Source organism: Sander vitreus, chromosome 11, assembly GCF_031162955.1.
Source record: "Sander vitreus isolate 19-12246 chromosome 11, sanVit1, whole genome shotgun sequence".
In the NCBI taxonomy this organism is placed as follows: domain Eukaryota; kingdom Metazoa; phylum Chordata; class Actinopteri; order Perciformes; family Percidae; genus Sander; species Sander vitreus.
In genome coordinates, this window is record NC_135865.1 from 16,577,113 (window position 1) to 16,604,999 (window position 27,887).

At 41.1% G+C, this 27,887-nt stretch overlaps 1 protein-coding gene across 2 annotated transcripts; it reads right to left on the reverse strand.

Annotated features, from left to right (window-relative positions):
- Positions 1 to 1,415: 1,415 nt before the first annotated feature.
- On the reverse strand, positions 1,416 to 27,815 carry adam23b (ADAM metallopeptidase domain 23b). 2 transcript variants are annotated; one of them, XM_078261945.1, is made up of 26 exons: positions 27,598 to 27,815; positions 26,713 to 26,930; positions 26,184 to 26,260; positions 22,207 to 22,270; positions 20,970 to 21,052; positions 20,768 to 20,831; positions 19,351 to 19,423; positions 16,694 to 16,764; positions 16,439 to 16,504; positions 16,207 to 16,275; positions 14,032 to 14,198; positions 13,157 to 13,241; positions 12,978 to 13,065; positions 11,830 to 11,881; positions 10,030 to 10,129; positions 9,873 to 9,944; positions 9,697 to 9,783; positions 9,529 to 9,609; positions 9,365 to 9,415; positions 9,192 to 9,255; positions 8,966 to 9,071; positions 8,256 to 8,375; positions 7,904 to 8,072; positions 6,529 to 6,640; positions 5,161 to 5,251; positions 1,416 to 3,241 (listed from the first exon to the last, which is right to left on the reverse strand). In XM_078261945.1, the coding sequence occupies exons 1-26, from the start codon at positions 27,671 to 27,673 to the stop codon at positions 3,196 to 3,198; spliced, it is 2,352 nt and encodes a 783-aa protein (XP_078118071.1). In that variant the 5' UTR covers positions 27,674 to 27,815; the 3' UTR covers positions 1,416 to 3,195. The 2 variants fall into 2 exon arrangements, with proteins under 2 accessions (XP_078118071.1, XP_078118069.1); XM_078261943.1 differs by having other exon boundaries at positions 26,713 to 26,966.
- Positions 27,816 to 27,887: the final 72 nt, after the last annotated feature.

The window sequence follows — 27,887 nt, forward strand, 5'->3', positions numbered from 1 at the left end:
CCACAGTGCTGATGAGTAAGGTCTGGCCCCTCCACACATACAATCCTTGATAGGAGAAAAAAACGGCCTGGGTTGTTTGCATTTCTTTAAACCAATCCCAATCGTCTTAGGCAGTTCTAGATCTGGACGCAGCGACGGTGTATCTGCAAATTGGTCTCAGGAAAGAACTTGTTTTGATGGAACATTTGCACCCTGCAAAAGAAAATGCCACATAAAATTTCACACGATACAGTAACGTGAGCTATTTAAATTAGCTGATACATGGTTAAACCCTAAACGCCATTTGCTCTTACCAGTGTATCGCCGTGTGTGTTTTGTCCATAGCAAATTCCCTCCAATCGGTCCCAAAACATCCCAGTTAAATAGTAAATGCCGTAAACATATTCTTTGTAAATCTTTACAATTATTTCCTGAAAGAACCAAGCAGGCCTGCCTTGTTGCACAATCCAAATTTTCTTCAAAACTTGCCATTTTCAGCGTATAGCTTGCTACCTCGAAGTTTGTTCATTTTTTTGCAAGTTTTGCAAGGCAAGGGACATCCAGGGGAAGATCAGGCGGCAACAGATGTTTCTGCGATTATCCGGTAAATTAATTGTCGTTGATCCAGACTAGTTTTGTCAGCACAAACAGCACAAAAGCAAAACAAAAGTGTAAAAATGACAACTTATGGTTTTACAAGAAGTTATTTGCCTAGCAATGTTTTTTCACTGAGCTGAGCTAAGCGTCTCTTGTCTGTAGTTTCATATGTAATGGACAGATATGAGTGTGATATCAATCTTCTTATCTAACTTTTGGCAAAAAAGGGGATAATTATATTTCCTATAATGTCAAGTCTTAAAGCAGTACAGTGTCTCTGCTGGACCCATCTAATGCATTGAATTAGTTAATTATGTTTTCAGTGCTTTATAAAATAACATTTTCTATTTGTGAAAATGCAATTGTTAATACCCTAAAAGGATAAAAGGCTTGGAAGTTATGACACTGACTAAGACCAGGGGCGTCGGAAATAGGAGGTCCAAGAGGCCATATTGGCGTGAAATTACTGTTTCTTAATTAAGATTATTTTTTGGGGGCATTTTTAGGCCTTTATTATGACAGGACAGCTTAGACATTAAAGGGGAGAGAGAAGGGAATGACGTGCAGCAAAGGGCCGCAGGTCGGAGTCAAACCTGCGGCCGCTGCGTCGAGGTGAGCTACCCAGGCGCCCACTGTTCCTTAATTAGACGCTTACAGCCATATACGAAACCTATTCGGCACGCGCAGGCAACGAGCCAGTCAACATACATGTTTTGAAAGTTCACACGAATTGGTACTTGTTCATGTGAAGTGTACACACACAAAGTAAATAAAATCAGTTCAGTGATGATTTGGCAGGGAAAAACACAAACGCTCAAATAAAATTTGTCAGTAGTTTATTCATCGGTCCAACTGTACATGATGCAGTGAGAGAGGGACACCAGATGATGAGTAACATGGAGGATTACAACGATGCCAGTGCTATGGCAGCACCTGGAACACACCAACTATCAGCTGGACTGAAAAGAATAGCCCTGCACAAGGAAACTGTTCAGGCCTCAAAATGTACAGGCACCATACAGCGTGTTTGTGTACGTGTGTGTGCATGTGTGAGATTAAAAACATCAGACCGGATGAAAAACACACAAAAATGATTTTCAGTTCCACAAATGTAAAAGGTTGCTCTCCCGCTTTTCATTGGAAATATTAATAATTATCTTTTTTTTCTATTTGTCCATTCATAGTAGGAGTATGTTGAAGCAAAGTGAAATGAGACGTGGAGTGGCCAAATACAAAAGATTAGCTGATTAGCAGAATGGTTTTGTAATTCCATGTCTATATTGATTTCATTATTCCCCATACGTTTGTGCAATATCTCTCTTTGCATAGTAAATAAAAGTTTAATGTTTTTGTTGTTGACATGCACCTATCTTTTGTAGCATATTTTTCTTGCGGATTTTGGGGACTCCCATATAGAATTATAAGCCCACTATAGTGATTGCATGCAGCGTTACCAGTTGAGCTGAACTTGATTTCTACTAAGAGTTTATGAGAGCAAAAAGGTTAAGCCAGTATAGTGGGTGTTATTGAGGACTGTTATGTAAGACCTGGCTGGACAGGTGAGCGCCTGCATGGACAGACTTCATGCCTTCAGCAGTAGGAGAGGCACCACTGGCTGCAGACAGAGGGGAAAGTGTTCTGTGTGCAACAACATCCATATGTTCAGGTGATTGGTTCTTTGGCTTTTGAGTCACTGTAGAAGATACTTCAGGGGAGGGGGGGGGGGGAGCAGGGGGTCTGTGACGTTAATCGGACATATCGGTCTGAATTCCTCTAGAACTGACATGCTTCTCCTCAATAACCACGGCTACTCTGTCCACTGAATCTAACCTTTGACCTCCGCCCAAACAATCACAGGAGGCTGTGCAGCGTGTGATTACAATGTTGGCCCAAATCTCCAATTCTTTTCAATAACATTGACAAAAACACCCGCTATACAACATGCTAAGATAAAAAACAAATGCAATTGATGTCTTTGTAAAATATCATGTTAATTCCAAACCTGAACTCCTTACTTATGTACAATTTTGGGTATGTGCATTCACTATGTGGTCTGCACTGCCCTTATGGGTCCTCACCTGCAGCCTCTTTAATCATCTACAGCACCTAAAACATGAGCTATAGGAGCTTTAACCGGCTTTCAACTGGGTTTGGTTTTTATCTCCTGCATTAGATGATTCCGTTTTTTTTTCTTCTCTTTGTATGTTTTTTTTTTGTGTGGTATATTCATAGCTTTCGTAGCCATGCAGAGCCCTGCAGAGAGGGCTCTTCATGCCAGGGGGCCAGCAAGCAGCACACTTTTGTGCAGATAATCATGCCAGGTGAGAAAGTGGTGTGGATTCCGCCTGAACGCCTGTGCACTGGCACTAAAGGATGGAAGAGGAGCTCTGTCACTCTAGAGATCAGGGTGGGGGTGTGGGTTTGTTACATGGGTGAGGTGGAGTTGAAAAGGCTGCATTTCTAAAGTCACTACGATGGAATTTGTTAAAATGTCCACTATGTCTTTTTCAAGTATATCTAATGCCAAAGATCAGCAGCAATAAGTGCAGTCCAGCTGTCAGGTAGCCAACTAAGGAAGCCTTGGAGGAGTCCGTCTGTCAATTGCCATCTCTCCCTGGGTCAAATGGCTGAGGCGTTGGGGTCGTATCGCCGTTTCTTCACATTTCTTACATGGAGACAAGAAACAGGAGTCAGTGTGTGCTATAACCACATATGTAACACAGCTAGTGCAAACTGGACAAGCATCCACACTCATCGCCTCAGTTTACAATAGTAGACTCGCAAGTAAAATGCCACACACAATTCTTTTTGGTATATTCAAGAGCAGGAAATAAAAAGGATCTGTATGGTTGTATCATTATTTGAGGACTTCAAGTTCATAATGCTGAAGACATTGAAGTGAGGAAAGGCTGGTCCACACTGAGCCAATTTGGCCTTGACTGCAAAGATGCAATCAGAAGTATTTATATTCACAAACCTTTACATCCCAATTCATGATAATTTGACAGTATGGTAAAATGACTTTCTTATACACAATACTAATACATTTTTATTTAACTTAAGTTAGAAGTAATGACCTAAATGAAAACCTTCACCCAGTTTATTGAGCAAAAGAACAATAAAGCCTACATTCAGATGAGCTAATAAATACATTTTGGAGGTCTATGAATATAAATCTCCTCTGTTGCCCTCTCACCGACAACTGCCGACGGGCTTGTGCGTGCAACGTTAGTTTACAAGGTAAAGAAGCGTAGGAGACACGTCTCATTACCAGTTTGGATGGGAAAGACATTAGTTCCACTCAAAACATAACCATCTGGGAAGAAAGAGCTAACATAAAATATATTCTATAGAGGAGGGAAAGAGGAGACAACCACATAAACAACAGACACAGCAGCAGCAGCAACAACAATAACTACTACCACAACAGTGGGACAACAACAAAGACGACAACAGGAGTGATGCATAACCTCCCCGTACTGTGGCTTGTTGTGGGGCTCCTATCACTCTGTCATGCACCTGTTCCAATAGTAGGCCAGTTGAAGGTGGCACTATTGCTGTGCGTGGTTCATGCAGTGCAATGTGCCGTGTCTGTACCAGGTCTGTGAAGCAGGCAGCAATGGCAGCTGGTGTGGGCGGGGTCCAAGAGTCCTGCTCTGCTCTAGGGCGGAGCCTGGCCATCTTAGGTGGGTGTGGCCAGCCATGGCACAAAGGCTGCAGCCAACAATAAGGGTCCTGGCTTCTGTTTCTCTCTCTCTCTCTCTCTCTGTCGCTCTCACCACTCCATTTAAAGTCTCTCCCTCAATCAGTAACGGACTGAGAAAAAAGATCATGGAAGTGATGAGAGCATGACAACCCTGGACCAAATCACTCTGGGTTTGGCTCAGCCTTTGTGCAATGAACTGACCTCCTCCAAATCAACAAGTCAACATGCAGAAATGTTTCTTATTCTGTTTTCTTTCTTTCTTTTTGTTTTGGTGACAACCATGATGCTTTGCTACCTGGCATGCTTTGGTGGCTGCAGGATTGTATTTCTGAGTTGTCTCTTAGGCCTATTTAGATTAAGATGTGTAACACCCCTGTTGCTCAATACAGCAGGCTAATCAGTGGTAGATTGGACTTTATTAATCTATTGTACAATAAAGTACATTTCCTCGATACCAAGAGATATAATAGAGGCCTATCTTTGGATTTCAGAGAGGACATTTTATCAGTACAAGCATACACAAGCGTTTTTTTTTTTTGGTTATTAAAAGTATTCTTTTCTCTCTGTTATCAGGACTGAACATGCATGTCAGGCATTGAGCTCTGCCCGTCCAATCAGTTTGAGGTTCTGCTACAGATCAACAGACGACCCCCACATGGAGCCCAGTGTCTCTCCAAATCACCCTTCACATATCTATCCACATCCTCTCCTATAACAACCAGGACTGAACACTGGATGAAGTTGAACAGTTCAGATATTATGTTTGTGTATTGTCCACCCTGGGGTCCATATTCTGTAGCAGGAGGTCAAACCCTGGTGTCTAGAAGCAGCAGGGATGCTAGAGTTACAGCAGGAGAGGCATGCGGCGTGTTGCTTACTTAAAGCCCCATCCAGTCCCCCCCAGCACTATGGCAGCCACAAGGATGGCTCCGGCGATGGAGCCTATTATTAGATTGGTGGCACTAGGACCTGTAAAGGGTTATGGGGAAAAAGACATGAGTTTCTATACTCACTTACTGTATAAATAACACGTAACTATACAATGAAGATTTCACATGGAACAGAAAACATAACCATAAGTACTGTTACAGTAAAATGACTGAATCTGAGAATGTATTTTGCATGCCCCCTTTAGTGTGTAACATGAAGATAATGAAGTAGAGGCCCTGGGATTTTTATGTATCTGGTGTCAGTTAAGGCAGTGATTATCAGTGGTTTGTCTGTGAAGGTTGTGCAGAAGACTAGACCCTGGGTATCCATCACTATAAAGGTTTAATTAAACAGAGATTGACAGGTGATATGTATATGTGGTCTGCAGTATGAGCAGTAGAAAATGTTTTTAGGGGTCCCAGTCACCACACAGCCTACCACTGACTGACAAGCCAGGTCACTAACTGGACACTTCTCAGGACTGTTTTCCATCTAAATGCCCCACATGCCCCAGAAAGGAGAGGATCACAGGAGCAACCACATAACGACTAAGAATAAGATAGAGAAAAGGGACAAGAAGAAGAAGAAGAAGAGGGAATATGAAGAAATAGGCTTGTAGTAATGGGGAACAACAGGTAGGGGCAGGAGAGGGGGAGGAGGAGGAGAGGGAATCCATCAATCAATCACACAACACTGAAAACATCCAATCACATAACAATTATATGGTCATCACCAACACACAAGAAAACACAAAGCCACCGGGACGCACACACGGGCTCAGGCCGGCTCACGAGACCGCCCGCACACTGAGGCACCACTATGAGAGGAAGAGCTGTGAAAGGGTTAAAGATGCTTACTCTATTCCCCACCCTGTGCCTCCAAAAATCACCCCCAGGGCCAGAATGGTCCCTGCTACTGCCCCTATCAGCCTGTTAGTGGCCACGCTCACTGTGCAGAGGGAAAAGGAGCATTATTACCACCCTGTCAAAAACAAACAGCAGGCGTCTGCTTCAGAGTCATGGATGAAGTGACACGGTTCCCTATGTGACGCTTCCCACCCCCTTTACCGCCACCCCCGTCCCGTTCATCTTCTGAAGCTAAACAAATGTAACACTGCTTTTATATTCTCCTTCAGTCGCCATTTTACACGATCTAACAGTGTGACTGAGAATGACATTGCGATATTGAAGAACAAAAACACTGTCACAAACACAGTCTATAAGTCAGCGTGAATCTTGGCTAGATTAAATCAGTAAACCTAAGCGTGTGTTATTCATTCTATCAGACGCCAGAGGTTGAAAGAGATGGAAACCGACCCTTGGGTCCTTCGTCCTGAGTGGCCTCAGGCTCTTTAGGCGGGTCAGGCATGCTACAGTCTGTCCCCGCCCAGGTGGTGTCGCAGGTGCATGTGGCTTCATTGTTGCACACCTGTACAGATCAGACAGAAATAGATTAGGTGAGGAGGGGAAAGGAAGAGCTGTAAATAAAAGGTGCTGATACACTGGTACTTTTTGGGAACCATTGTTCATCCACAGTTAACACAGGCTCCCACACAGACACTTACTACACTGTAACAGGTAGATAATGACGCATTTCTGGATCTAGATTAATTCTATCACAGCTCTACAATGGAATTTTAGCCAGGTCAGCTTTGTAAAGACTGATATAATATATGATATAATTATGCAAACAACATCACAGCAGCTCTACAGGCAGCACTGAATCTAATTGATTGAATTACACAACAACGGCTGGATGAACCACAGTGTGCTGGAACCCAAAAAGCCGTTCTCACAGCAGACATTATGACATGTGATAGTAGTAGCACAGGTGCTACTAATAACATTAAATATGGCTCTGTTATAAATATAAATGGAATTCAGCCATCGTTAATTCTATTATTTACACCTGACTGTGTCTCCGGTGAAAAAGACCTGAAGAAGTGACATAACTTTCTCACAGAGGACATTTTGACTTGTAAGCTAATAACGCCTCTGAAGCATTAAATGTACCAACAGTTAACGCTAATACAAATTCCATTCATACTATGGACAACAACTATGGAGTAGCCTGCACATATATGATATGCAGCTTCTGTAAATTCTAACCACACAGGGGTTTTCACTTGTGTTGCCTGATTAGACATCTGCATGTGCAGACAATTTACACCTCATATTAGTTAGTTGAGTTTGGTGACGTCATACACTGTAAAATAGAGGTTGAATCAGCCAGAGGGATTGAAAACACGTGTGTGCCTTCAAAAAATATATCGAGACTTACAGAACCTTTTAAATCTTGTTTTTAAGCAAATTGTAGCATTCCTTTTTATTGAATATTAGCTTAGTTCAGTTTTTAAAACAATTTACATGAAAAATGTTGAGCTGCATTTAATAATGAAAGGTAGGATACTAAAAAAGTGTATTTCTAATTAATCTAATTATTATATATTATGGATGGCTGCATTTCCTGTAAGCGTGTCAGTGCCAGGGTGCTGGTGCATGGTGGCTCACTGGACACAACAACAAAAACCAGCTACATTACAGTGAGTGGGCTGCATTTGTCCAGTTTATGTTGATGTCTCAATAAAGGACCTGTCTACTTATGTGATGTCTGTATAACAAATGCTATTAAGCCTGGATAGACCACAACGAGATAAGCGTAAATTGTGGGTAAGCTTGCACCAGGACTCACCCCATGGGCAGAGCACACCTGTCCATTAGGTCCACTAGGGCAGGTGCTCATGTTGAGTGACTGGATGGGCAGACACTTGCGGTCAAGGCACATCATTGACGGCCCACAGGGAGTCCCATCCTCCACGTAGCCTAAATCAGTGTCATCATCCAAAAGGACATGGCCACCACTGTGAGGACAGGGAGGAGAAAGGAAAAGAGGGAGAAAGATAAGAAAGGAGGGGAGGTGAGGCAAGGGGGAAAGAGCAAAAACTCATACATGGAAAATGTAACCAAAAGTGATAAAAACGTGACTGCAGACTATAGTTTCCAGGACATGAACAGGTCTTGTTATATAGTACACATGTGTTTACCTGCAGTCTACCAGTCTGCCTTGATGGTTGAAGGAGGCTGGGGTGATATCTCCTTTCATCATTCCGACGCGTGGGTTGCGGCCGATGTTGGAACACAAAAGGTAACCGCAGAACACATCACTGAAAACACAACAGAGAGAAGTCTGTACAGACGCCAATCGTCAACTTAATATACCTTTTGACTTGTCAGGTTTTCTTCCATCTATCATCACTTTCAAATCCTGTCTTAACACCTGTCTTTTAACAACTGCTTTTGAGTCCTCTATATTTACTATAACTAGATGATTTATTCTGTTAAAGTTACTTCCAAACAGTCCCCTCACAGTAAGCAATTCAATTTGTTTTCAGTTGTGGAAAGCATTCTTAATTCATTCTTATGTTTAACAGTGGCCCTGGTTCGCAACATGGATGTATATAGAGAACCTTGCTGCCAAAACACAATACTGCAAATCAAAACAGGAAAGCTCCAACTGCAAGTATATGGGCTGGGCTTGCAAATGCTTTTAGGGACAACGTTCCTGTAAACCATGTGCCCTCTCTTGCCTTCTATTGGTTGGCTTCAAAACAACATGAATCTCCTTTGTTGTCAGTAATAAAAGAAAATAATGATACCAAAGCCCTGCCTCTATGTAGAAATATAAAGTACTGTCACGCTGCCATGTATAAGGAAATACCATAGTTAATTTGATTTGTCTTCCTTTGAAACTCACTGTTTGCTACACTGGATCCATTTTTCTCCATCCTTTCCACAGTTGCCCTTCTCTGTGCCCTCCGTGTTCAGCTTCTCATAGCAGAACTTCTCAGAGCCTCCAGCCTCTGAGGGAAAGAGAAGAGGCGTGAACTGCCCAGCACTGACCACAGCAAGTCTTTGTATGACGATACTCTGACACTCCATTAATACGAGCTAATGTGAGCCAAAAGGAATATTAATCTTACTTGACCCCCAGATGTATTTACACTGGTTTTCTCTTGTCTTGCACTCTCCGTTGTAGCAGCGGCCCTTCAGACAGAAAAGAACAAGATAGTAAATATATTCTCAGTCAGCTGCTCCCAAACTGCTATTCTGATGCATGACTGCTCCTTTTTTTTAATGTCATTCGTCTGCTTACCTGGTTTACCTGGCAGAGGTAACCATCTTGTTTATGAAGATTGGGAGGGCACTGCAAACAGTGACAAACATTGGACTTCTTCATAACCATGCACATTACCTTAAACATGCAATAATAAAATATGCAATAAGTCTGAAACTGAAAAAAATGTAACAGTGCAACACCTGTCCAGAGTCCCCAGAGCAAGTCTCTGAGATATCACAGTCGTTCACAGCATAGCGGCAACTGTAACCCCGTGGATAAAACTGGCAGGAAAAGGAAAGAAGATAAAAGTCAGAGGTATAAATAAATATTTTGTGCTAAAAAACTTTGAGAAAAGACCAAACTCATACCAGACATGTGTTATTGCAGCACGGGCCATCACTACAGTGAGCCCCATTGGCGAGGGAACACTTCTTGCAGCATTCCTTGTAGCACTCCTGGAAATAAACAGTGGGAAGAGCTTCATCCTTCTGAACACACCGACGACAACAAACAGATTTGACATTTTGAAGTAAAAGAAACTCACTGCTCTCGCTCCGCAGTCGCACTCCTCTCCCACTTCCACAAATCCATTACCGCATTCTGTTGCCTCAAACAGCTAACAGAAGAACACAGGAGAGTGTAAAGGATGGATCATATGTGTGATTCATGACAGTTGGGGCAGAGTTGTAACAGCGTCTAACCTTGGTTGGCCTGTTAAACAGACATGAGCCTCCACCTTTTAAAAGGAACTCCTTGTAGTCTGAGATGCTGCATTTGGAAAATCTCCGTGGGTGTTGGACTCTGAAGAGACAGAAAACCAACTGATAATTAACAAGAACTATAAGTGTCGATCAATGAGGATGGAAGCATGGTTCAAAATGCTGTCGGGTGCCATGTGTCTGTTGAGCCGCTCTCATTATGAGTGTTTTTTTTTTTTGTCACCATAACCAAGACATTAGAGCATCTCACACACAGCTTATCTTTATTAAGCTATTCATTACGGACTACTGTTACTGATATCTATTAATGTTTACTGTATATGTTCTGAATTTCTTCACACTGATTAAAAATGGCCCGATACCATTTTATGCTTCCCGATACCGATTCCGATACCTGAACTTGCGTATCGGCCGATACAGAGTACCGATCCAATACCAGTGTGTCATATATTTTATTATGTTTTACCAACTGTATACTACTATCCCTGTATGGATGTGATATTATTTCTATCTTTGTTATCGGTCTGGCTCAAGTTAAACTCTTTGTGAAACATGAACAATGAACGCCCCAGAACTTTCTTTTATTATGCAGTTTGACAGTCAGTTATAAAGGAAAAAGAACATAAATAAACTACTTTAACGTAGATTTTCTTTAGGGCTTTATTACGTGGTATCGGATCGGTGCATAAACTCCAGTACTTCCCGATACCGATACCAGCGTTTTAGGCAGTATCGGAGCCGATACCAATACTGGTATCGGTATCGGAACATCTCTAACACTGATGAGAGTTTATTTTGGTGATGTAGCTAGTGGTAGTGGCAGTGTTTGCTGAAAGTCTTTTGTGAACTCTACAAAAAAGGATTGTTGCACAATCCACTGTTCGAAACAATCACACTTTTACTTTTACATCTCCTGACAGCCTGCAATCAGATACAAAAACATTTTAGAACTAACTGCCTACGACAGGAAGGAGAACATATTTGAGACCTTTGTAAATTAAATTGGAGTCTTTTCAATACCTTCTAAGGAAACAAAATACAATGCTTTTTAGGACTTTTTAAGACCTGTAGATACCCTGTGAAATACTGTCAGAATATTATGAGAACAAGGTCAAAGCATGGATCAGTCAACATTAAAATGATGTCAAATTAAGATCTTGGTTCATTTATTTTGCACAACTGCTATCTTGAATTGTAGATGCAGTGTAAGCAAATGACAGGAAACAAGAAAACAAAATGGGAGCAGACAAAAACACAACACCTATGTGTGAACAGAAAAATGAATTGCTATGATTAAACAAAAAGCAGCAATGACATGCCTTCATATGCAGGGACGTGGAAAGAGTTACTGGTGCTCTTCTCAGTATATAATGTTGCTGTGCCCCTTTGTCAACTTTTTCAAATAACAGTAGTTGATAAAAGCATACTGACCCCATTTATACATGATATTAACATGCCGTCTGTATCTACCAGGTGCAAATGGGCTCACTGATTAGTATATTCTTTAACTGACTGAATCTTTGGTTAAAAATTGTTTTACACAAAAAAACAAAAGGGTTGACTGGCAAGATTTTGAATTATCAGTATCAAAACAGAACATGTATCTACCAATTCTGCATTCATTCTCAAACTCCCCGACTACATTATTGGTTGACCATAAACAAGCATCTCTAATTGTTCCACTATCCCCCTCTTATGTGTGTGTGTGTGTGTGTGTGTGTGTGTGTGTGTGTGTGTGTGTGTGTGTGTGTCTCTCTCTCTCAGGGATATACTGGACATTACCCAGTGTCCTCCATTATGCAGCCAGGCCATGGGTCAACACAACCACATTCCTCTGCAAAAGAAAAGTAAGAGAGGACAGGAAAAACACAGAAACAGACAGTGAGAGAAATGCACAGAAAGAAACAGACACACTAAGATGTTTTTCAAGACAAGTATTTTAAATACAATGATTGTATTTCTGCTTTATCATCTCAAAGAGAATCAGCATTGCATTGGTGGATTTAGCACCTGATTTCCAAAGCTTTCAGTTGAATAATTCTATTTTCCACTGACATACTAACAATCATTTCTCAAGCTCAGACAGTTTTGGGACCATAAAAATAATCTCTCTGATGGTTGAGCTTCACTAAGCACTGTGATCTTAAAACAAATGGCGTAATTCATCCTTCTCCAGCCTGACTGAAAGTCTACTTTTGGACCACGTTTTCCAAAACCATCAGTGCATCCCTCCATCTGTCAATTCTGGCACAGATAAGAGTTGACAAGAGACAGTTTGGTCCAGTCAAAAGGCATCTTTTATAGGCACCATGTCCTGCTTTAAATGATAAAGACATTTAAGATTCTAAACCTAAAATCTGAGATAACCCTTACTTTTTCAAATGTAAGATGTCAACAAGATGTACTGTCTTACATTCAGTCCATTAACATACTTATATGATACAACACAAAACAACTACATATCCTACTTACGCCTAGAGGTATCTAGCAATGCCAAAGGATTTGGTTTAGTTGCTGAAGTTTTAGGATATCTGCTAACGTGCCAATGTAATGGAGGGTTATTGAATTTCCGATGCTGAAAGCCCAAAATTCAAAAGAAACATTCCTTTGTAACCACCATTTCTCTGATTAATCAGGTCGAACCACAGACTTCTCTGTGGACAGTTTTATTGAGAACTATTTTCTACAAAACATCAACAAAGGGGGAAAAGAACAGCCAAAGTGCATGGTATCGCAAAACCTTAGCAAATTACATTACACTCCATTTGACACTTTTGTCCAAAGTAACTTAAAAATAAAACCATATGCAGGATAAATACAACTAGAGGTGAGGGAAAATACGTTTTGAATAATCTGAATGCTGTGACTTTGGCTCTGAATAGCCTGCCCTTAAACTAGCTGTGAGATAAGAATGTGTTTTTCATGTATACTTCTCTTGGATGCTGGGTCCCACTGGATGCCCAGGTTCTGAGCCAGGCTCTGGGATAGAGACCCTGCCATGGACAAGCTGTTGCCATACTGTGGACACAGCAGAGACCAGGGATTATTCACCTGCAGTCAGTCTCTGCGATACAGGGTGATGCTCAGTGTTAGACACAGCAAATCTGACCTCATTGACCCCTACTCCTCGGCTCACAGAACACATGCCTCCAAAGTATGCTGCGCTGCTCCTGCGGTAGTGAAAGGTCGCATTTCTACAAGAATGATGGAAGACAAAGAGACAGACATGAACAACAGCTGAAAGATAAAAACATCACAGAGGATTAGAGGAGTCAAAAAGTCAGATTAACCCAATATTTTACTTAACTACTTACTCTTGTGGACACAGTGCTGTTTCAATACCAGAGAGATAATATTAACAACGTCAAAGCATAGATCAGGCTGTAGGAAAATAATGCCAAACTAAGACATTGGTTAGTTATTTCATGCAGAAGCTATATGGATTGCATCCAGCCTACTGTACATACTTTGGGTCTCAGAAGTGGTTGAAGATTCAGGTTCATATTTGTATTGACTCCCGGCCATGATTACACAGTACGGAGTACAAAAAACATCAAATACAACAATGATAAAACAATGGCACCAGGTAGGAATGAAGAGCAACAAAAGAAAAGAAATTCTTCTAGAAGGCACGTAATTTGACTATAATCATGAAATTAACTTAAACATAGATGGCAGGTTTAAATAGTACTTTGACAAGGATGTTTCCATATTATTCATTGTGCTTGGATTTTTATATATTTACAAAATACCCTTCCATAAGAGAAAAATAAATACAATGGAAAGTATTCTACAGTAAGTTTACGTCCACCTGTTTCATTCAAATTTTTAAATAACACATAAAAAAAACAAGAACATGCTGGAAATTCAAAAGAATACCTAAATATTGCAAATAAAGCTTAAATATTGGCTAAAAATCCATATTAATAAACAAGATGCACCAAAGGCTGATGGAAACATATTTAGTTTAAATAAAGAACTTACGAGAAGAGGTGCACAGCGTCGGCATGGTGCTTGATGTTCTGCTGCCGGTACTTGGAGAAATCCCGCAGCATCTCCAGCGGCCTCACACTGATGGGGATCTGATCCTTGTCCGTCCAGATCTCCACGGCAACGAGCACCACACGTGTATGTAACTGCTCTTTGAAGATCTGCCATTGAAGCGTGCAGTGAATGGGGAGGAATAAAGAAAGGCAGACAGAGCGAGAGGCAGAGAGAGAACAGCAGCAACAGCACAGGGAGAGGAGAACAACACTGGGTGTGAATTTGGATCTGTATTGTCTGAGGAGGACAGATGATCGGATGCAGCACACTGAGGAAAAGGAGGAACAGGGGAGTGTTAATGCACGTGATGAGGACACAGAGCAAATACCAGCACAATGCAATAAAGACTAACATTAAGACAACTAGGGGGCCGTACTCCATCATGACACATGAGGAGGTCTTCAGCTGTACTAGTCTTGCACTGCCAGACCTTCCTCCATAGCGCCGCCGAGGAGGGTTTGGCTAGTACACGCAGCATTACGAGATAGGAGAAAAACATGCTCTGGTTTATTGGCATTTGTTTAAACCAATCACAATCGTCTAAGCGCCGGGTGGAGCAACGGTGCCTCTGCAAAATAGCCTCGGGAAGGAACTTGTCTTGGTGGAACGTGTACGTTCAAAAGTTGTTTTAGTCATGCAACAAAAAACTCAGATTGGACAGATAGTCTAGCTGGCTGTCTCGGTCTGAGGAGCAGTTAACCATAGTCCTCATAAAATCGACCGGAGTTTAAAATTCAAACACAAAGAAAGTGGAAGGTAACGGACATCCGGCCGTAAAGAGTGACATCCGGACCAATCCCGGAAGTGGAACATCGTGGATATGGACTACAGCTGTACTAATATATCAACAGGTGCACACTGTAAAGACATATTTGGCAGCTACCATTGTTGATATGCCTCTGTGTTGTACTGTATGCAACATATAAGCTACATTATCATGGGTGAAATGTTATATTCTGCTGTCACCAAAAAACAAGAAACAAATCTAAGAGTCTACAGCCATGCTTACGGCTGTGTTAGTGGAAAGTAAGAAGTCGAGCACTGTACTTAAGTACAATTTTGACATACTTTTACTTTACTTGATTATTTCACTGTAATGCTACTTTAAACTTCTACTACTTCTATTTTACTTTTTACTTCACTACATGTATGCGTCAGCCAGAGTTACTTTACAGATTAAGATTTTACAAACAAAACATATGAATAATTTATGAATATGATATTGCACTATACATTTAACTATCCAACAGTATATAAAGTAGTTCAAATATGCTCCACCTCCACCAGCTGCAACATTAAAATGCTACTTAAGTGTTAAACCATCAGTGATAATGTTTTAATAATATGACATATATAATAATAACTCTCTGAATGGGACCATTCTGCCCAATGAGTACTTTTACTTTAATGCTTTCAGTAAATTTTGGCAGTTAATACTTCTTTACTTTCACTTATGTGAAATCTGATATGTAGGACTTCTACTTGTAACAGAGTATTATTACAGAGTAGTATTTTTACTTGTACGTAAGTCAATGTGTTGTATGTATGAGTACAGCGGAGCTTTGAGCAAGATGTTAATGTCGGCATCCTAACATGCTCATTATCATAATAACAATGCCAAAACGCTATTATGGTTACTATGTTCACCATCTTAGTTTAGTATGTTAGTATACTAACGTTTGCTAGTTAGCACAACAAAAAAAACTAAAACTAAAATGGTGTCTTGTTGTTGCTTCTGGTGGCGCTAGAGGAATAGTCAGTCATTAGGGTTAATGCTTTGGGGAAAATGAATGTCTGTACCAAAAGTCGGTCGATGTAGAGATATTTTACAGGACAAGTGAAACAATTGACCTACTGGTGGCTACAGGAAAAGTCAGAGGATCACCAATGTCATTGGGATACATCCTCTGGGGACCATGAATGTCTGTATAAAAAAGTCATGCCAATCCATCCAATAGTTTTTGAGATATTTCAGCCTGGACCAAAGTGGTGGATCGACTGACACTGCCACTCCTAGAGCCACGTGGCTAGATAAAAAACAAATAATTGTGTGTATGTAAATTCTGAAGTGGATCTATATAAAACATACACAGGGTAACTAAAGAGTTTACTCACAGCATCCACAACATTCACCACTGACTTGGCAAAATTCCTTGTGTGCTGCTTGGTCCTGTGTCGTCTAAACTGCAGGCACAAAGAAAGAACAACACAGATAAATAAGCTGCAGTGATTTGATGGCGCTCAATCAATATAATGTGCTGCATTCACTGCTCCTTCTTGTGGGAAAAAGGTCTCAAATATAGATGAGTTTGCTTTTTTTTTATCTGAGAAACTATCAGCTACATACCATACTGTGGTCATTGACAATCATGATTTCCAAATACTTCATCTCCTCAAATACACTGCGAGGCATCTGCAAAATAAAAACACACCAGCAATTATCAGGAGTGGAGTGTTGTCTTTATAGTTCCATTGTGACCACAAGTTAGACTTTGACCATGTTCTCAACTGCAACGTTTTTATATTCATTGTATAACCATTCAAGGGTGGGTGAACTAATGTTTTAGCATCACTTCAGAGAGACGTGAGATCAGAGACTTACTGCTCGCTTTTTCCTGCGCTTCAGCCAGGACAAGTCATCCAGCTCCGAGAAGAGCTGCTCCTCGTCCTCAACTTGAAACACACACAAGGAAACAGTGACACTTCAACTCACATATTTACAACTGGGTTTGCCTCTTTCGTGAGTTAAAGCCCAAGAGATGTGGTTTTTTTAAAAATGTTTTTTCCCCCCCAGAAAAACGGAATTTCCCTTAATTTCCCATTAAGGGACCGTTTGGTATTTATGGAATGGACCACCATTGGAAAATAGGGGAGGGTCATGTCTTTTTATTCTTTGTTGAGGGGAGGGTCACCCAAATTCTTTTAGTCTGGGGGGGGGGTCACCCAACTTTTGTATTCATGAAAACAGCTACATTTCAAAGTGGCTTGTTTGGTGTATATTTTTTCATGTAGCTCTTACCAGCAATTTCCACTGGATGCGTAACGGCTGCGGATCCGCTGCGGAACGTCGGCGGAGTCATTAGGTTTCCATTAAAGTCAATGTGTGTATTTCCACTGACTGCGGAACGGTTGCGTTCCGACTGCATCCCAGCTCCGGCGGACCGCAGCCCTCCGGAGCAGATACGCAGAGTTTCTATTTTTGCCGGACGCCGGAGGGCTCCGCAACAATTCAGCACACAGCAGATAGTGCGGGACAGGAAGTCGAGCACAGAAACAAAATAAAAATCCGGTTAATTTTCAAAACAAAATACACCGTGCTCACGGCAGATCATATTTCCCTGCACTACACTTTAAAAACACAGCACAGAGTTGTTTCCCCTCTACTCCTCTGGATGGAAACAAACTGTTGTTGGTTTTGTGGTTCTATTCTACGTGAATTCGCGAGATCTTGTGGGTCCTACAGCTGTCAGTCATGGCCGCAGCCGTGCCGCAACATATCCGGACCTGGTGGGTATTGACGGACAGCGGAGCACGCAGACGTTCCGCAGCGGAGCCGGTCCGCAGACGTTCTGCATCCAGTGGAAATCCAGAGTTAGTCTCTGCCCTCCTTTGCTAACAGATGGGTCTGACCCATGAGTTTGCTGAAACGGATAATTGCATTGTTTATAATGAGTGGAATAATTACATCTGGTATGACCAGATATAATATAAAGATAAAGATACATATCTTAAATAACACAAACCAACTAAATGGTGGTAGGTAATACATCACATTTCATATACTGCTTTAGTAAAAAAAATATTACCTGGCTGACGATGGGAGCAGCAGGACGCAAAAAACGAAAATTACTGTTGCACTAGTCTGGACATCTTGCCGTGCCAACGTTGCAATAAAGGTTTCCTAAATGCCATGTATATAATGTGATGTCAGCTTACTAACTGATTGCGGGTTTTGTGTAGACTTGGACTTTTATACGTTTATTCCACTTTGTTTAAACGGCGAAGTGGAGAGGCCTCGTTCACCTGTTTGGAGCTGGCTGGTGAATGTGACACTCATATAGGCCTTGCTGGATACACCGTGACTCTGTTAATGGATCTACTGATCGCTGTGGATTACTTTTTTTTCCGTGTCATTGGATTACGGCAAAATACGGATCTTTTTTCTCAACGTGTCTTAACGTTTTATGGTGTGAATGTGCTTTGTTTCTGTGTTTGGAGAGGCATCTCAACAGACTGGAGGTCCAACACTGAGTGTTCACTGTTACGTTTTAGTTGAATTTAAGTGTCGGGGCATTCCACCACCGTCTGTCTATTGCGTTCCAAAACAGCCGTGCCGCGATTGGATTTCATAAGAGCGAATTGTTAAATTGTTACAATGTAATTTAAAATCTGCTTTAAAAATAAACATATATGTTTTGGAATATAATGTTCAGCTTCGGCAGCTTTACCTATGTGCTAAATATAGCCTAGTGGGAAAGCCTAGTGACGAGTCCATAGCAACCAGTGTTGAATTTGTTATTTCCCAGTGTCCTTTGCTGAATGGTCTCAATGTTTTATTGTTTTATTTCATGTGAATACTAGTTTACTAGAGGAGTAACTTAGTATTTGAAGTAATGCAGTAATGCAGAAAGTGTGCATTTAGTTTCCATGTTTATTGTGTTTCCACAACCATGTTAGTGAGTAAATCTACTGAAATGGCCACCGCACCATTACAGAGGAGTGTGATGCGTAAGATGAGAGTGCAGAGGTTAACTCGTGTATGTCATGGCTGTAAAAATTCAAATGGCATCTGTACTTCTTTGCTAAGTGCAAATTTTTTCAAATCATTTTGGAGGGTCATAGAAAAATTATTACTGGCGAAGTCTTTTTTAGCCTAAAGGTCCCAAAACTCCTCCAGTGGCCCTTAAATAAATAACGAACAGTCCCTAAGTACTGTGTTAAATAACACTAAGTATGCTAGACTACAGTAGAGACATTACATTGTAAAATTAATTCCAGTTTAATCCAACTTTCTCACCAATCCAAATTACATATTATAAAATGTTAGGCTGTAACAGCCATTGAAATTGTGTTTTCTTAAAGCTCTATGAAAACAAGCCGTGGAAGCACTACTTGCCGCCATACTTTTGTTGTTTTGTGGTGAACACACAGACGGGGAAGGCCATGTCAGGGTCGAGAGAGGTGTGGTGATGGTCAGAGGTGGAGGACTGATTGAGGAGGTTATGTAAGATGATGGATGACAGTGATGGAAACACTTACTCTGTTCCTCTGGATCATTGTTCCACTGAAAGGAGGCTGTTCTTCTTAGTTTGTGAGGCCTTGCAGCTGTATCCTGCAGGGGTGAGGCAAACAAGTGTTAACAGATTATGAAGATTGATACCACTCTTATGTTTGTCTGCTGAATATGAAGCTACAGCCAGGAGAAGGTTAGTTTAGCTTAGCATAAAGACTGGAAACAGGGGGAAACAGCTAGCCTGGCTCTGTCTGAACAAAATCCACCAGGAGTTCTGAAGCTCACTAATTAACAAGTTGTATCTCATTCAATAAATCCATATAAAAAAAGAAGTGTAATCTTCGGCATCTTGTGATTTTACGGGAGGTTATGGGCCGGATTATTTCTTGGCCTGGCGAAGTGACAGCCTGCTGGTTGCCTGGTAACCTCACAGCAGTGACAAGACTCCAGGAAGTCGCTGCTCTCGGCTAAGAAATAGTCCGAAAAGAACAACCTCATAAAACGGAAAATTGTTGTTTTTAAACTTTTTGAACAGATTAAACAAACAAGATATACCGTGTTAATTTGGAAGCTGGTAGGCAGGCTAGCTGTTTCCCCCTACTTTCAGTCTAAGTTATTTAAGTTAAAATAACTGGCCGCTGGCTGTAGCTTCATATGTATCCTACAGCTATGAGAGTGTTATCAATCTTCTCATGTAACTCTCGGCAAGAAAGCGAACAAGCCTATTTCCCAAAATGCCAAACTATCCCTTTAATGACTTTTAGCAGACTAGTATTATGATGATATGATCAAATGATGTTGGACAAATAAATGATTTTGAGAAAGATGAAACGAATAACAAGCAAAGGTCAGTGCTTTACACATATGAAGAGTTTGGTGTCATGTAATGCATAACAGTGCACTGCTTTGGACATCAGTTTGATGTGATTTTACATAAATGTTTCATATCATGATGCATACTGAAATCATAAAAATCCCTATTATTATCCTGATATTGATTTCAACTATATTGTCCAGCTGTACTACTGATACTAATGAAAAAACAAAACAATAAAAAACAATACAACAATACTTAACATAACCACTTACCTAATACAGCTTAACAATCTAGAATTAACATGACTAGTATGAACAGAAGTTAAATATACATCACATCTCATATATAAAATACTGAATGTTTGTTTAAAACCTATAAACCTTACAATGTCCTTATTGAGTATATAAGCTAATGTACTCAATTACTTTCCTGGACACATAGACTGTATAAAATGGCTAGACAGTGTTTCATTGTCTCATCGCCTTCCTTTAAAAACAGGAATGTCCTTGGAGTGATTAGGATATCCTCAGCATCAACAAAGGGTGGTGTGTGTGAGAGGTGGAGATGAGTGAGTCAAAACCTTTTTGCAATATATATTTTAGTTCTCTGCGACAGGAAGAACTTACGATTGAATGAGTCTGTTGTAAGGGCTCAATTAGATACACATAGACTCCATCGTCAAACATCCCACTGCCGGGCAGAGAGAGAGTAGAAAAGAGAGAGAAGGCAGTCGATACTGAGTCATTAGGAGCTGAGGAGCAGAGATGAGTGTATCCAGAAATATTCTGAACACGGCGAGGATTACACACAACTCTGCTGTTCACTTACTGCAGCCCGTTGCAGGTAGATAAGGCCACATGGGAGTTATCGTTCCCTCTCACCTGGCCGTGGTAGTAACAGTGCTCACCGCCCTGAGGGAAGAAGACACGGTGCTAATGCAGCATCACAGCAAACCCCAGCCATAAATCAGCATTACTGGCAGCACACCACACATAACTGTGCATATGTTGACAGATGATGTCTCAGATTGTGATGTGTCGTATTTTTTTACTTAATTATCATGTGTTTGAATTTTTTAACCTCTCAGAGGAGGTAACAGCTTGTCTCGCAGATGCCAGGTTTGGCACATTTGCAATGCATTTCTGCAGGGGGTCTTTGCTTGTGAAGATGTGAAGTTAAAACATTGCAAGGTAGATCCTGGCACTATCTGTGACTCAGCTGTCAGATCCAGGGTGAGCAGAGGACATTCACCCCCGTCTCTCTCTCTCTCTCTCTCTCTCTCTCTCACACTCTCACTTCACCCATCCCACGCTGCACTGATACTGCAGAAGGCTTTCTCTCCCTTGTCACGTGACCAGAGCTCCAGCAGGAGGCTGCAGGAGAGCAAAACCCTGCTGATTCAGCTACGGTACGCCCAACCCAGGGCCTGAATCAGCAGCAGCAGCAGCAGCAGCAGCAACTAGCTCACATTCCCAACTTGTTTTCTCTCTCTATCTCCTTTCCTTCTGTTCTATGAAAATCATGTACTTTCACATTTTAATCTACCTATGCAAGTCTATCTATCTATCTATCTATCTATCTATCTACCTATGCAAGTCAATCTATCTATCTATCTATCTATCAATCTATCTATCTATCTATCTATCTATCTACCTATGCAAGTCTATCTATCTATCCATCTATCCATCCATCCATCCATCTGAACATTTGATTTTTTTTCTTAGTCTGCAAAGAAGACGTCCTGGATGTAACTGCTGTTATTTGAATGACTCGTGAAAGTCGCAGTGTTAAATTGATTACCAATTTGCAGAAGTTTTGACGATAAAAGGTGAAAAGCAAACTGATTTACAGGAAATCAACCCTCACATATGTTCCTGTCTTTTGTTGCAAAGCCTATTTCCTAAAGTTGAGACCAAGCATATGTCTTCCTTTTGCTTCACAGACAATGTTCGTGACTGTACAAAATAAAAACAGCAGCTGAAGGAAACTCAGAAGGAACACAGATTCACCAAAACAAGGAAGATGTTCACTGTAACATTTTAGCCACATCTAGAAAAGAAGTTACCTTTGACAGAACAGGTTTGCCCGCCTGATAGTGGATCTCAACATAATCTGAAGACAGCAAGTCACTGTAAAAACAGAGATTGTAGTTTGGTTAGGGTGGACAGATGTGATGCAGTGACAATAAAAAACACAGAAGAGTCTGCCTGCCTTTGCTTTCTCTGACTCACATATTGTGGTTTTCAACTAGCGGTGAGTAGTGCTTTGGCTAGCATTTAAACAAGAACACTCATCACCGCTATGCCTGGATTAAAAACACTCCCATGGTATCTCAAAAGTGCGGTGGATATGTTAAATGTTGCCTGCCCTCAGGAAAAATTATGTCACATTTAACCCAATATATACTTTCATAACAGGATGCACAGTTACTCACACACTTTGCAAAGTGGCCCTTGAGTTATTGAAGTGAAACAGAGGATCTTAAACAAGCATTGTGAAACTACATTATACACAAGTGCATGTACAGAAGATGGTTCTTCCTCAAATCTCCCCAAATTAGATCACTGGTTGAGTAACAGCACACACAACAGCAACAGAAACAAGTAACGTTGTCTGAAAGCTGCTAATGAAGCCTAACGTGATAAATGATTGTGATGCCTCGGCTTCACCTTGAACACAACAGTCTTCCCGGGCAGTTCCAGCTACTCGAGTCAGCGTTCCTCACCATTTCACACACTCAATCTGTTAGCTGACAGCTGACTTCAAGAGACTGCCATTTCTACCACAATGGCGTTTTTCTTTTTTTCTCGAGTAACTTTGCAAATAAAAAAATAAAACACATCCTCTCCGTGGACATGTAGTGGCGTAGCAGCAGAAAAGAAAAAAGAAAAAAGGTTGAAGTGCTGGATCTAGTTCTGTAACACCAGCACATTTTTGAGTGATGCTCAGCGGCATGTTAGCAGGAACAGCACCATTATGAGAGGAGAGTCGAGGATGAGCGGCATCTGTTAGAGATTCCTGAGTGAGGTGCTAATAATAGCGTGACAGAAGAGGCAGGGCTAGGACAGTGGGCCAAACTAAGAGTGTAATGGTGTTTGTATAAGTGTGTGTGAGTGTGTGTGTGTGTGTGTGTGTGTGTGTGTGTGTGTGTGTGTGTGTGTGTGTGTGTGTGTGTGTGTGTGTGTGGGCAGCACTGCAGAGCATGGAGGTGTAAAGAGACAGTAAGTGCATCGATGTGTGTGTTTGAAATGTCTGTGAGAGCTGTCAAAGTGTGTTGAGGCCATGAGAAGGGAGTCCTGCCCTGAGGTCTCTCAGTTCACAGGAGACTGAGTGCTACAATGCAGCAGCAGCGAAGAAAGGGGAGGAAGAGAGGGCGGACCAAAAGAACTGCAGGTTTTTAGTTCTTAAATCTGGGCGCCAGATCTAATGCACCTCTGAATCCAGTAGTGACACTTGTCATTACTGTTCATACCTCTAACACACGGAAATAATAAGTCTAAAGAAATGGAGATGCTCTGAAGAAGCAGCACTAAACCTATTCACTTTTCTTCTCATTCATATTTTAATTCTATTAATATATGATTTATATCAACTGAAAAAAACATATTTTCAGTGGCAAAAAAAATGCTTCCTTGGTTTGCAGTCCGAGGTACAGTAAGAGGTGAGCAGATAAAGTAGCAGCCATTGGCAGGTTGCAGACCTATCTATATTTAGATCAGTACTGTCGCAGCTACAACACCAAGCAGAATTCAAACCCCTGTTCTCACACAAAAAAGGCACACACTGAAGTTAGCTCGTGTGTCTCACAGATAACCTACAGCACAAGCAAACAGCTGGGAATCAAGGTCACACTTTCAAGCCTGCTGCTGTGGAGAGCCACTGCTGTATTATGTGGTGATTGCTGAATGTCTGACAATGGTACAGGACAACATCTTCCCAACATGATGTGTGATTGTGTGAGCTGGGAATGACAGGACGAGAGAGTTCACTTCGTCATATATCTGTCCCTATGCTATTTAAAGGGTAACTACCGTTTTTTTCAACCTGGACCCTATTTTCTCATTTCAAAGATTGTTGTTCCCATCAGTCACTTAGACACAAAAACATAGGAAAATAGGTTGAAAAAAAAAAAAGTAGGTCCAGGTTGAAAAGAACGGTAGTTACCCTTTAACAATACATGTACACAAAGATACATCAGCATCAAGTCTTCAATAAAGATATGTGGTCTCCTAACAACATAGAGCTTAATAGCAAATTCATAATTCCTGGAGTCTTAAAATCTGCACTTTGTAGGTTTCTACAGTAGCATTGAGATGATGCTCAAACCACTACAAAGATAGCAGAGCATCCAGAGTAATTTCACTTCATTACTGTGTGTCTACAGCTTTTAAAGTAAATACAAATGTCCTGAACCAATGTGGTAAAATTTCCACAATTTTTATTTTACTAAGGTGATGAAACTACGCTCTAAAGTAACCAGAGACTGAATATCAGCACATAGACTAAAAATCCAAATGTGTGAGTCTTAACATCTAACAGCAACAGCATTCACTAACATCAAAATATTGTATAAAATAATCCAGCTTTAAATCACATTAAAGGACCTGGAATTCAATCAGCATTTTAAAGTCCTTGTACACATGCACATTAAGCCTTCACACATGTAGACCGGCTACTTTGTGAGGGCAGTAAATCAATATCATTGAGTGTCCGGGGCCTCGTATCTCCAAACAGACAGACAGTGATCACAGACAACAGAGTAACTGTCTCCCTGCTGATTTTGATGCAAACCAATTAAACCTTATTAAAAATAGAGACTTTGGTTTTCCAAATCCTTTTCTTAAACAGTCTGTCTGTAGTCTGGCAGCTGATATAAGATTGCGTTTAGCACTCTGGAAACTAGGATTCTGGAAAGTAGCGCACTGACCTATTCAATTACAGTTTCCCTGATTACATTATCGTCGATTGACGCTGCATTAATCACGGATCTGACATATAATAGTAGATATCATTTACAAACAACAGTCATCTACAGACGGGAATCACAAGTGTTGGCAATTTGTTTTTAGCTATGACACATATTGTTGCTTAAAGTCAGTATCTTGCTGTTTCTGGTCATTTTGATGCCAGACTTTTCATAGTCAACCTACTTCATGATGTTTTAAGGATATTATGTTTGATGTATGAGCATGTTTTTGTGTCTTTTCTCCAATCCAATCATTGTTATATTAATTTTTTTTTTTAGCCAATTTTGTTAATTTGGGTTTCATTTACTCAAGCATAATATACATTTTTGTTATTCAAATTGTCAGAAATAACAGGAAAATGCATAGATTTCTGTCAAAAAGGTAACACAGACTCATTGCCTTTAGTGTACGCAGAACGATGCTAACTGCTCCCCCCCCCCCAAAAAAAAAAGCCCATTCTGAGCCAGCAAAAACCTTGATTATGAAAAAAAAGCTAAATCACAGCTTTCCTTTGATGCTCCATAATGTTTTGTACAGTATGCTACGGTATTTTCTATAATATCCATATAGAGACCGTCAATGTGGATCTTTCGTGGCAGGAAGGTTTACACAGCTTGTCGTTAACCCGGGATGAATAAAAATACTGACATTCTGCAATTTTCATCCATCTCCATATTACTGCCAACATGACCTTGTTGGCAGTCACTGTTGTGAGAGACAGGAAAATCACGCTCACTGGAAGTTCAAACACAAGTCTAGAAGTTTTTTGGGATTAAAGGGAAATTCCATCTTATTTCAACCTGGTGTATTTCCTGTAAATGTGGCTATTGTGACTCTATGAGTTGGGCCAACTTTGCACTTGCCACCTCAGTTGTAGAGATTTTGGAGAATTAATAATTTCACAATCTCATCTTTAGTCTGACCGAAAAGTTAACACAGAAAGTAGACCCCTGTAACTGCTTAGAGATCAACATCTGGAATTCTCCTTTAATGACCACAGCAGCTGACTAGTTCTAAAACCAATCGTTTTAGCGAACATGAATTACTGTAGTTAGATGGGATAAGAAGGACTTACGTGTTCAATGCTAGATCCAGAGCAAATCTGGAGCCAAATGCCTCTAACTGGAAACTGGCTTGGGCGAGGTGAACTGCCTTTAAGGGAGAAAAGAGTTGTCACTGCAGATGATGCAAAGTATAAGATTATAGCAGACTACGAACATAATATCCTCAAGAGTCCACCTTCAACATCGTCTACAGCACAGTGGATAAATAATAGATGTGGCGAATAAATGGCAGATGGTAATGCATAGTGGGTATACTGGAAGAAACTCTTCGTTCAGCATGGTCGCTCTGGCATCATTCCAGTTCTTAAACGCATAATAATGTTAATGTGCTGCGTGTGATGGGTGTCTTTGTTTTATCTGACTCTGTGCAGTAAAATGACATTTAAGACAGGGTTATGGTTTAATACGAGCCATAATCTGCATTTGAAACTTTGAAACCTTGACCACACAGCGTGCACAGCATGCTATTTCTAGGAAATAACTTATCCCCACATCCCAGCATCAATCTCCCTCACCCATCCCTCCTCGATGCTGGCTTACCTGCCCCTCTGTGGCTTGGTTCTTGATCCGGGTGTCCAGGTCATGGTAGGTACTCTCCGAGTCCTCGTTTAGGTAGTAGATCAACCGCGAGGGGTAGGTGATCACGTGCTCTACTGCATGGTGTGTTGTGTTGTCTGTAGCAGGTGCTGCAGTTGCCTGTTGCTTCAGCAGGGCTGGCACTGCGTCCCTCTCAACCTTGTCCTCTACTCCTTGAGAAACTGCAAGACAATTCCCACCGCACAGACATGAAAAACCTGACACACACACACACACACACCCACACACACACACACAGAGCCAGCTGTCATCCTTCATTTATAAAAACACATTGATAATACTGAGGCATTGATAATACTGAGGCAAGCGGCCGCGGCTTCACTGTGATTACACTGTTCATGCGGTCGTATACTGACAACCACATATGACTGATTTAGAATACAGAATATAAAGAGTTTTATTTCATTGAAAGGTACTTTTATATGCTTATTGCCAAAGTGGAGACTCTGCATCAAACAGATGATGCAGTGAGCATTATGCAATATTAATCCAAATAGCCTTAGACAACAATAGCAGATAATATCATGCACTTGAAGTAAAAAGGTCCCAGCGACTGTTAATTCAAATATGTTACTCATAAATAAGAAAGAGTAAATTTTTTTAAGCTGAACAAAAGATGCTGAGATGCTGTAGTCTGCCTCATGCACCATCACGCTGTAGACGCCGCATAATAAATCAAATATCTGGGTTTTTTTTAGGGGGGGGGGGCGCGATGATGTGCACCTGCAGTACATCGTCCGATATTATTTTAGCTCAACACATAAAGTGAAAGGTGTGTTTAATGTGATGAAAGTGACAAAAAAGCCAGCAGGCTATTGCAATACATACCGGATGACGCTAGTGATAGATGAAGCCAAGGCGAAAGGATGCTGACGAGCAAAGTGGCCAGAAATATCAAATGCATGATTCATATTTGATAACTGAAATATCTCAATATCAACACATCAACGCAGTAGCCTATATAGCTTGCGGCCCATCGTGGCGGGGGACGTGCCGTGCAGGGGGGCTTTCTTCATGGATCCAGGATGCGCCCGGTTGCTGCTGCAGTAGCGGTTGAGGAGGAAGAGGAGAGGAGGAAAAGAGGGGGGGGGGCAGAAAGAAGGCGGTGGCTAGGCAGC

Coding starts and splice junctions, on each gene's coding strand:
- adam23b (XM_078261943.1), bottom strand. CDS start 27,673: ATGCATTTGATATTTCTGGCCACTTTGCTCGTCAGCATCCTTTCGCCT. Junction 9,072..9,191: donor TAAATACATCTGGGGGTCAA/GTAAGATTAATA, acceptor TCTTTCCCTCAG/AGGCTGGAGGCTCTGAGAAG. Junction 8,073..8,255: donor GGCAGACTGGTAGACTGCAG/GTAAACACATGT, acceptor CTGTCCTCACAG/TGGTGGCCATGTCCTTTTGG.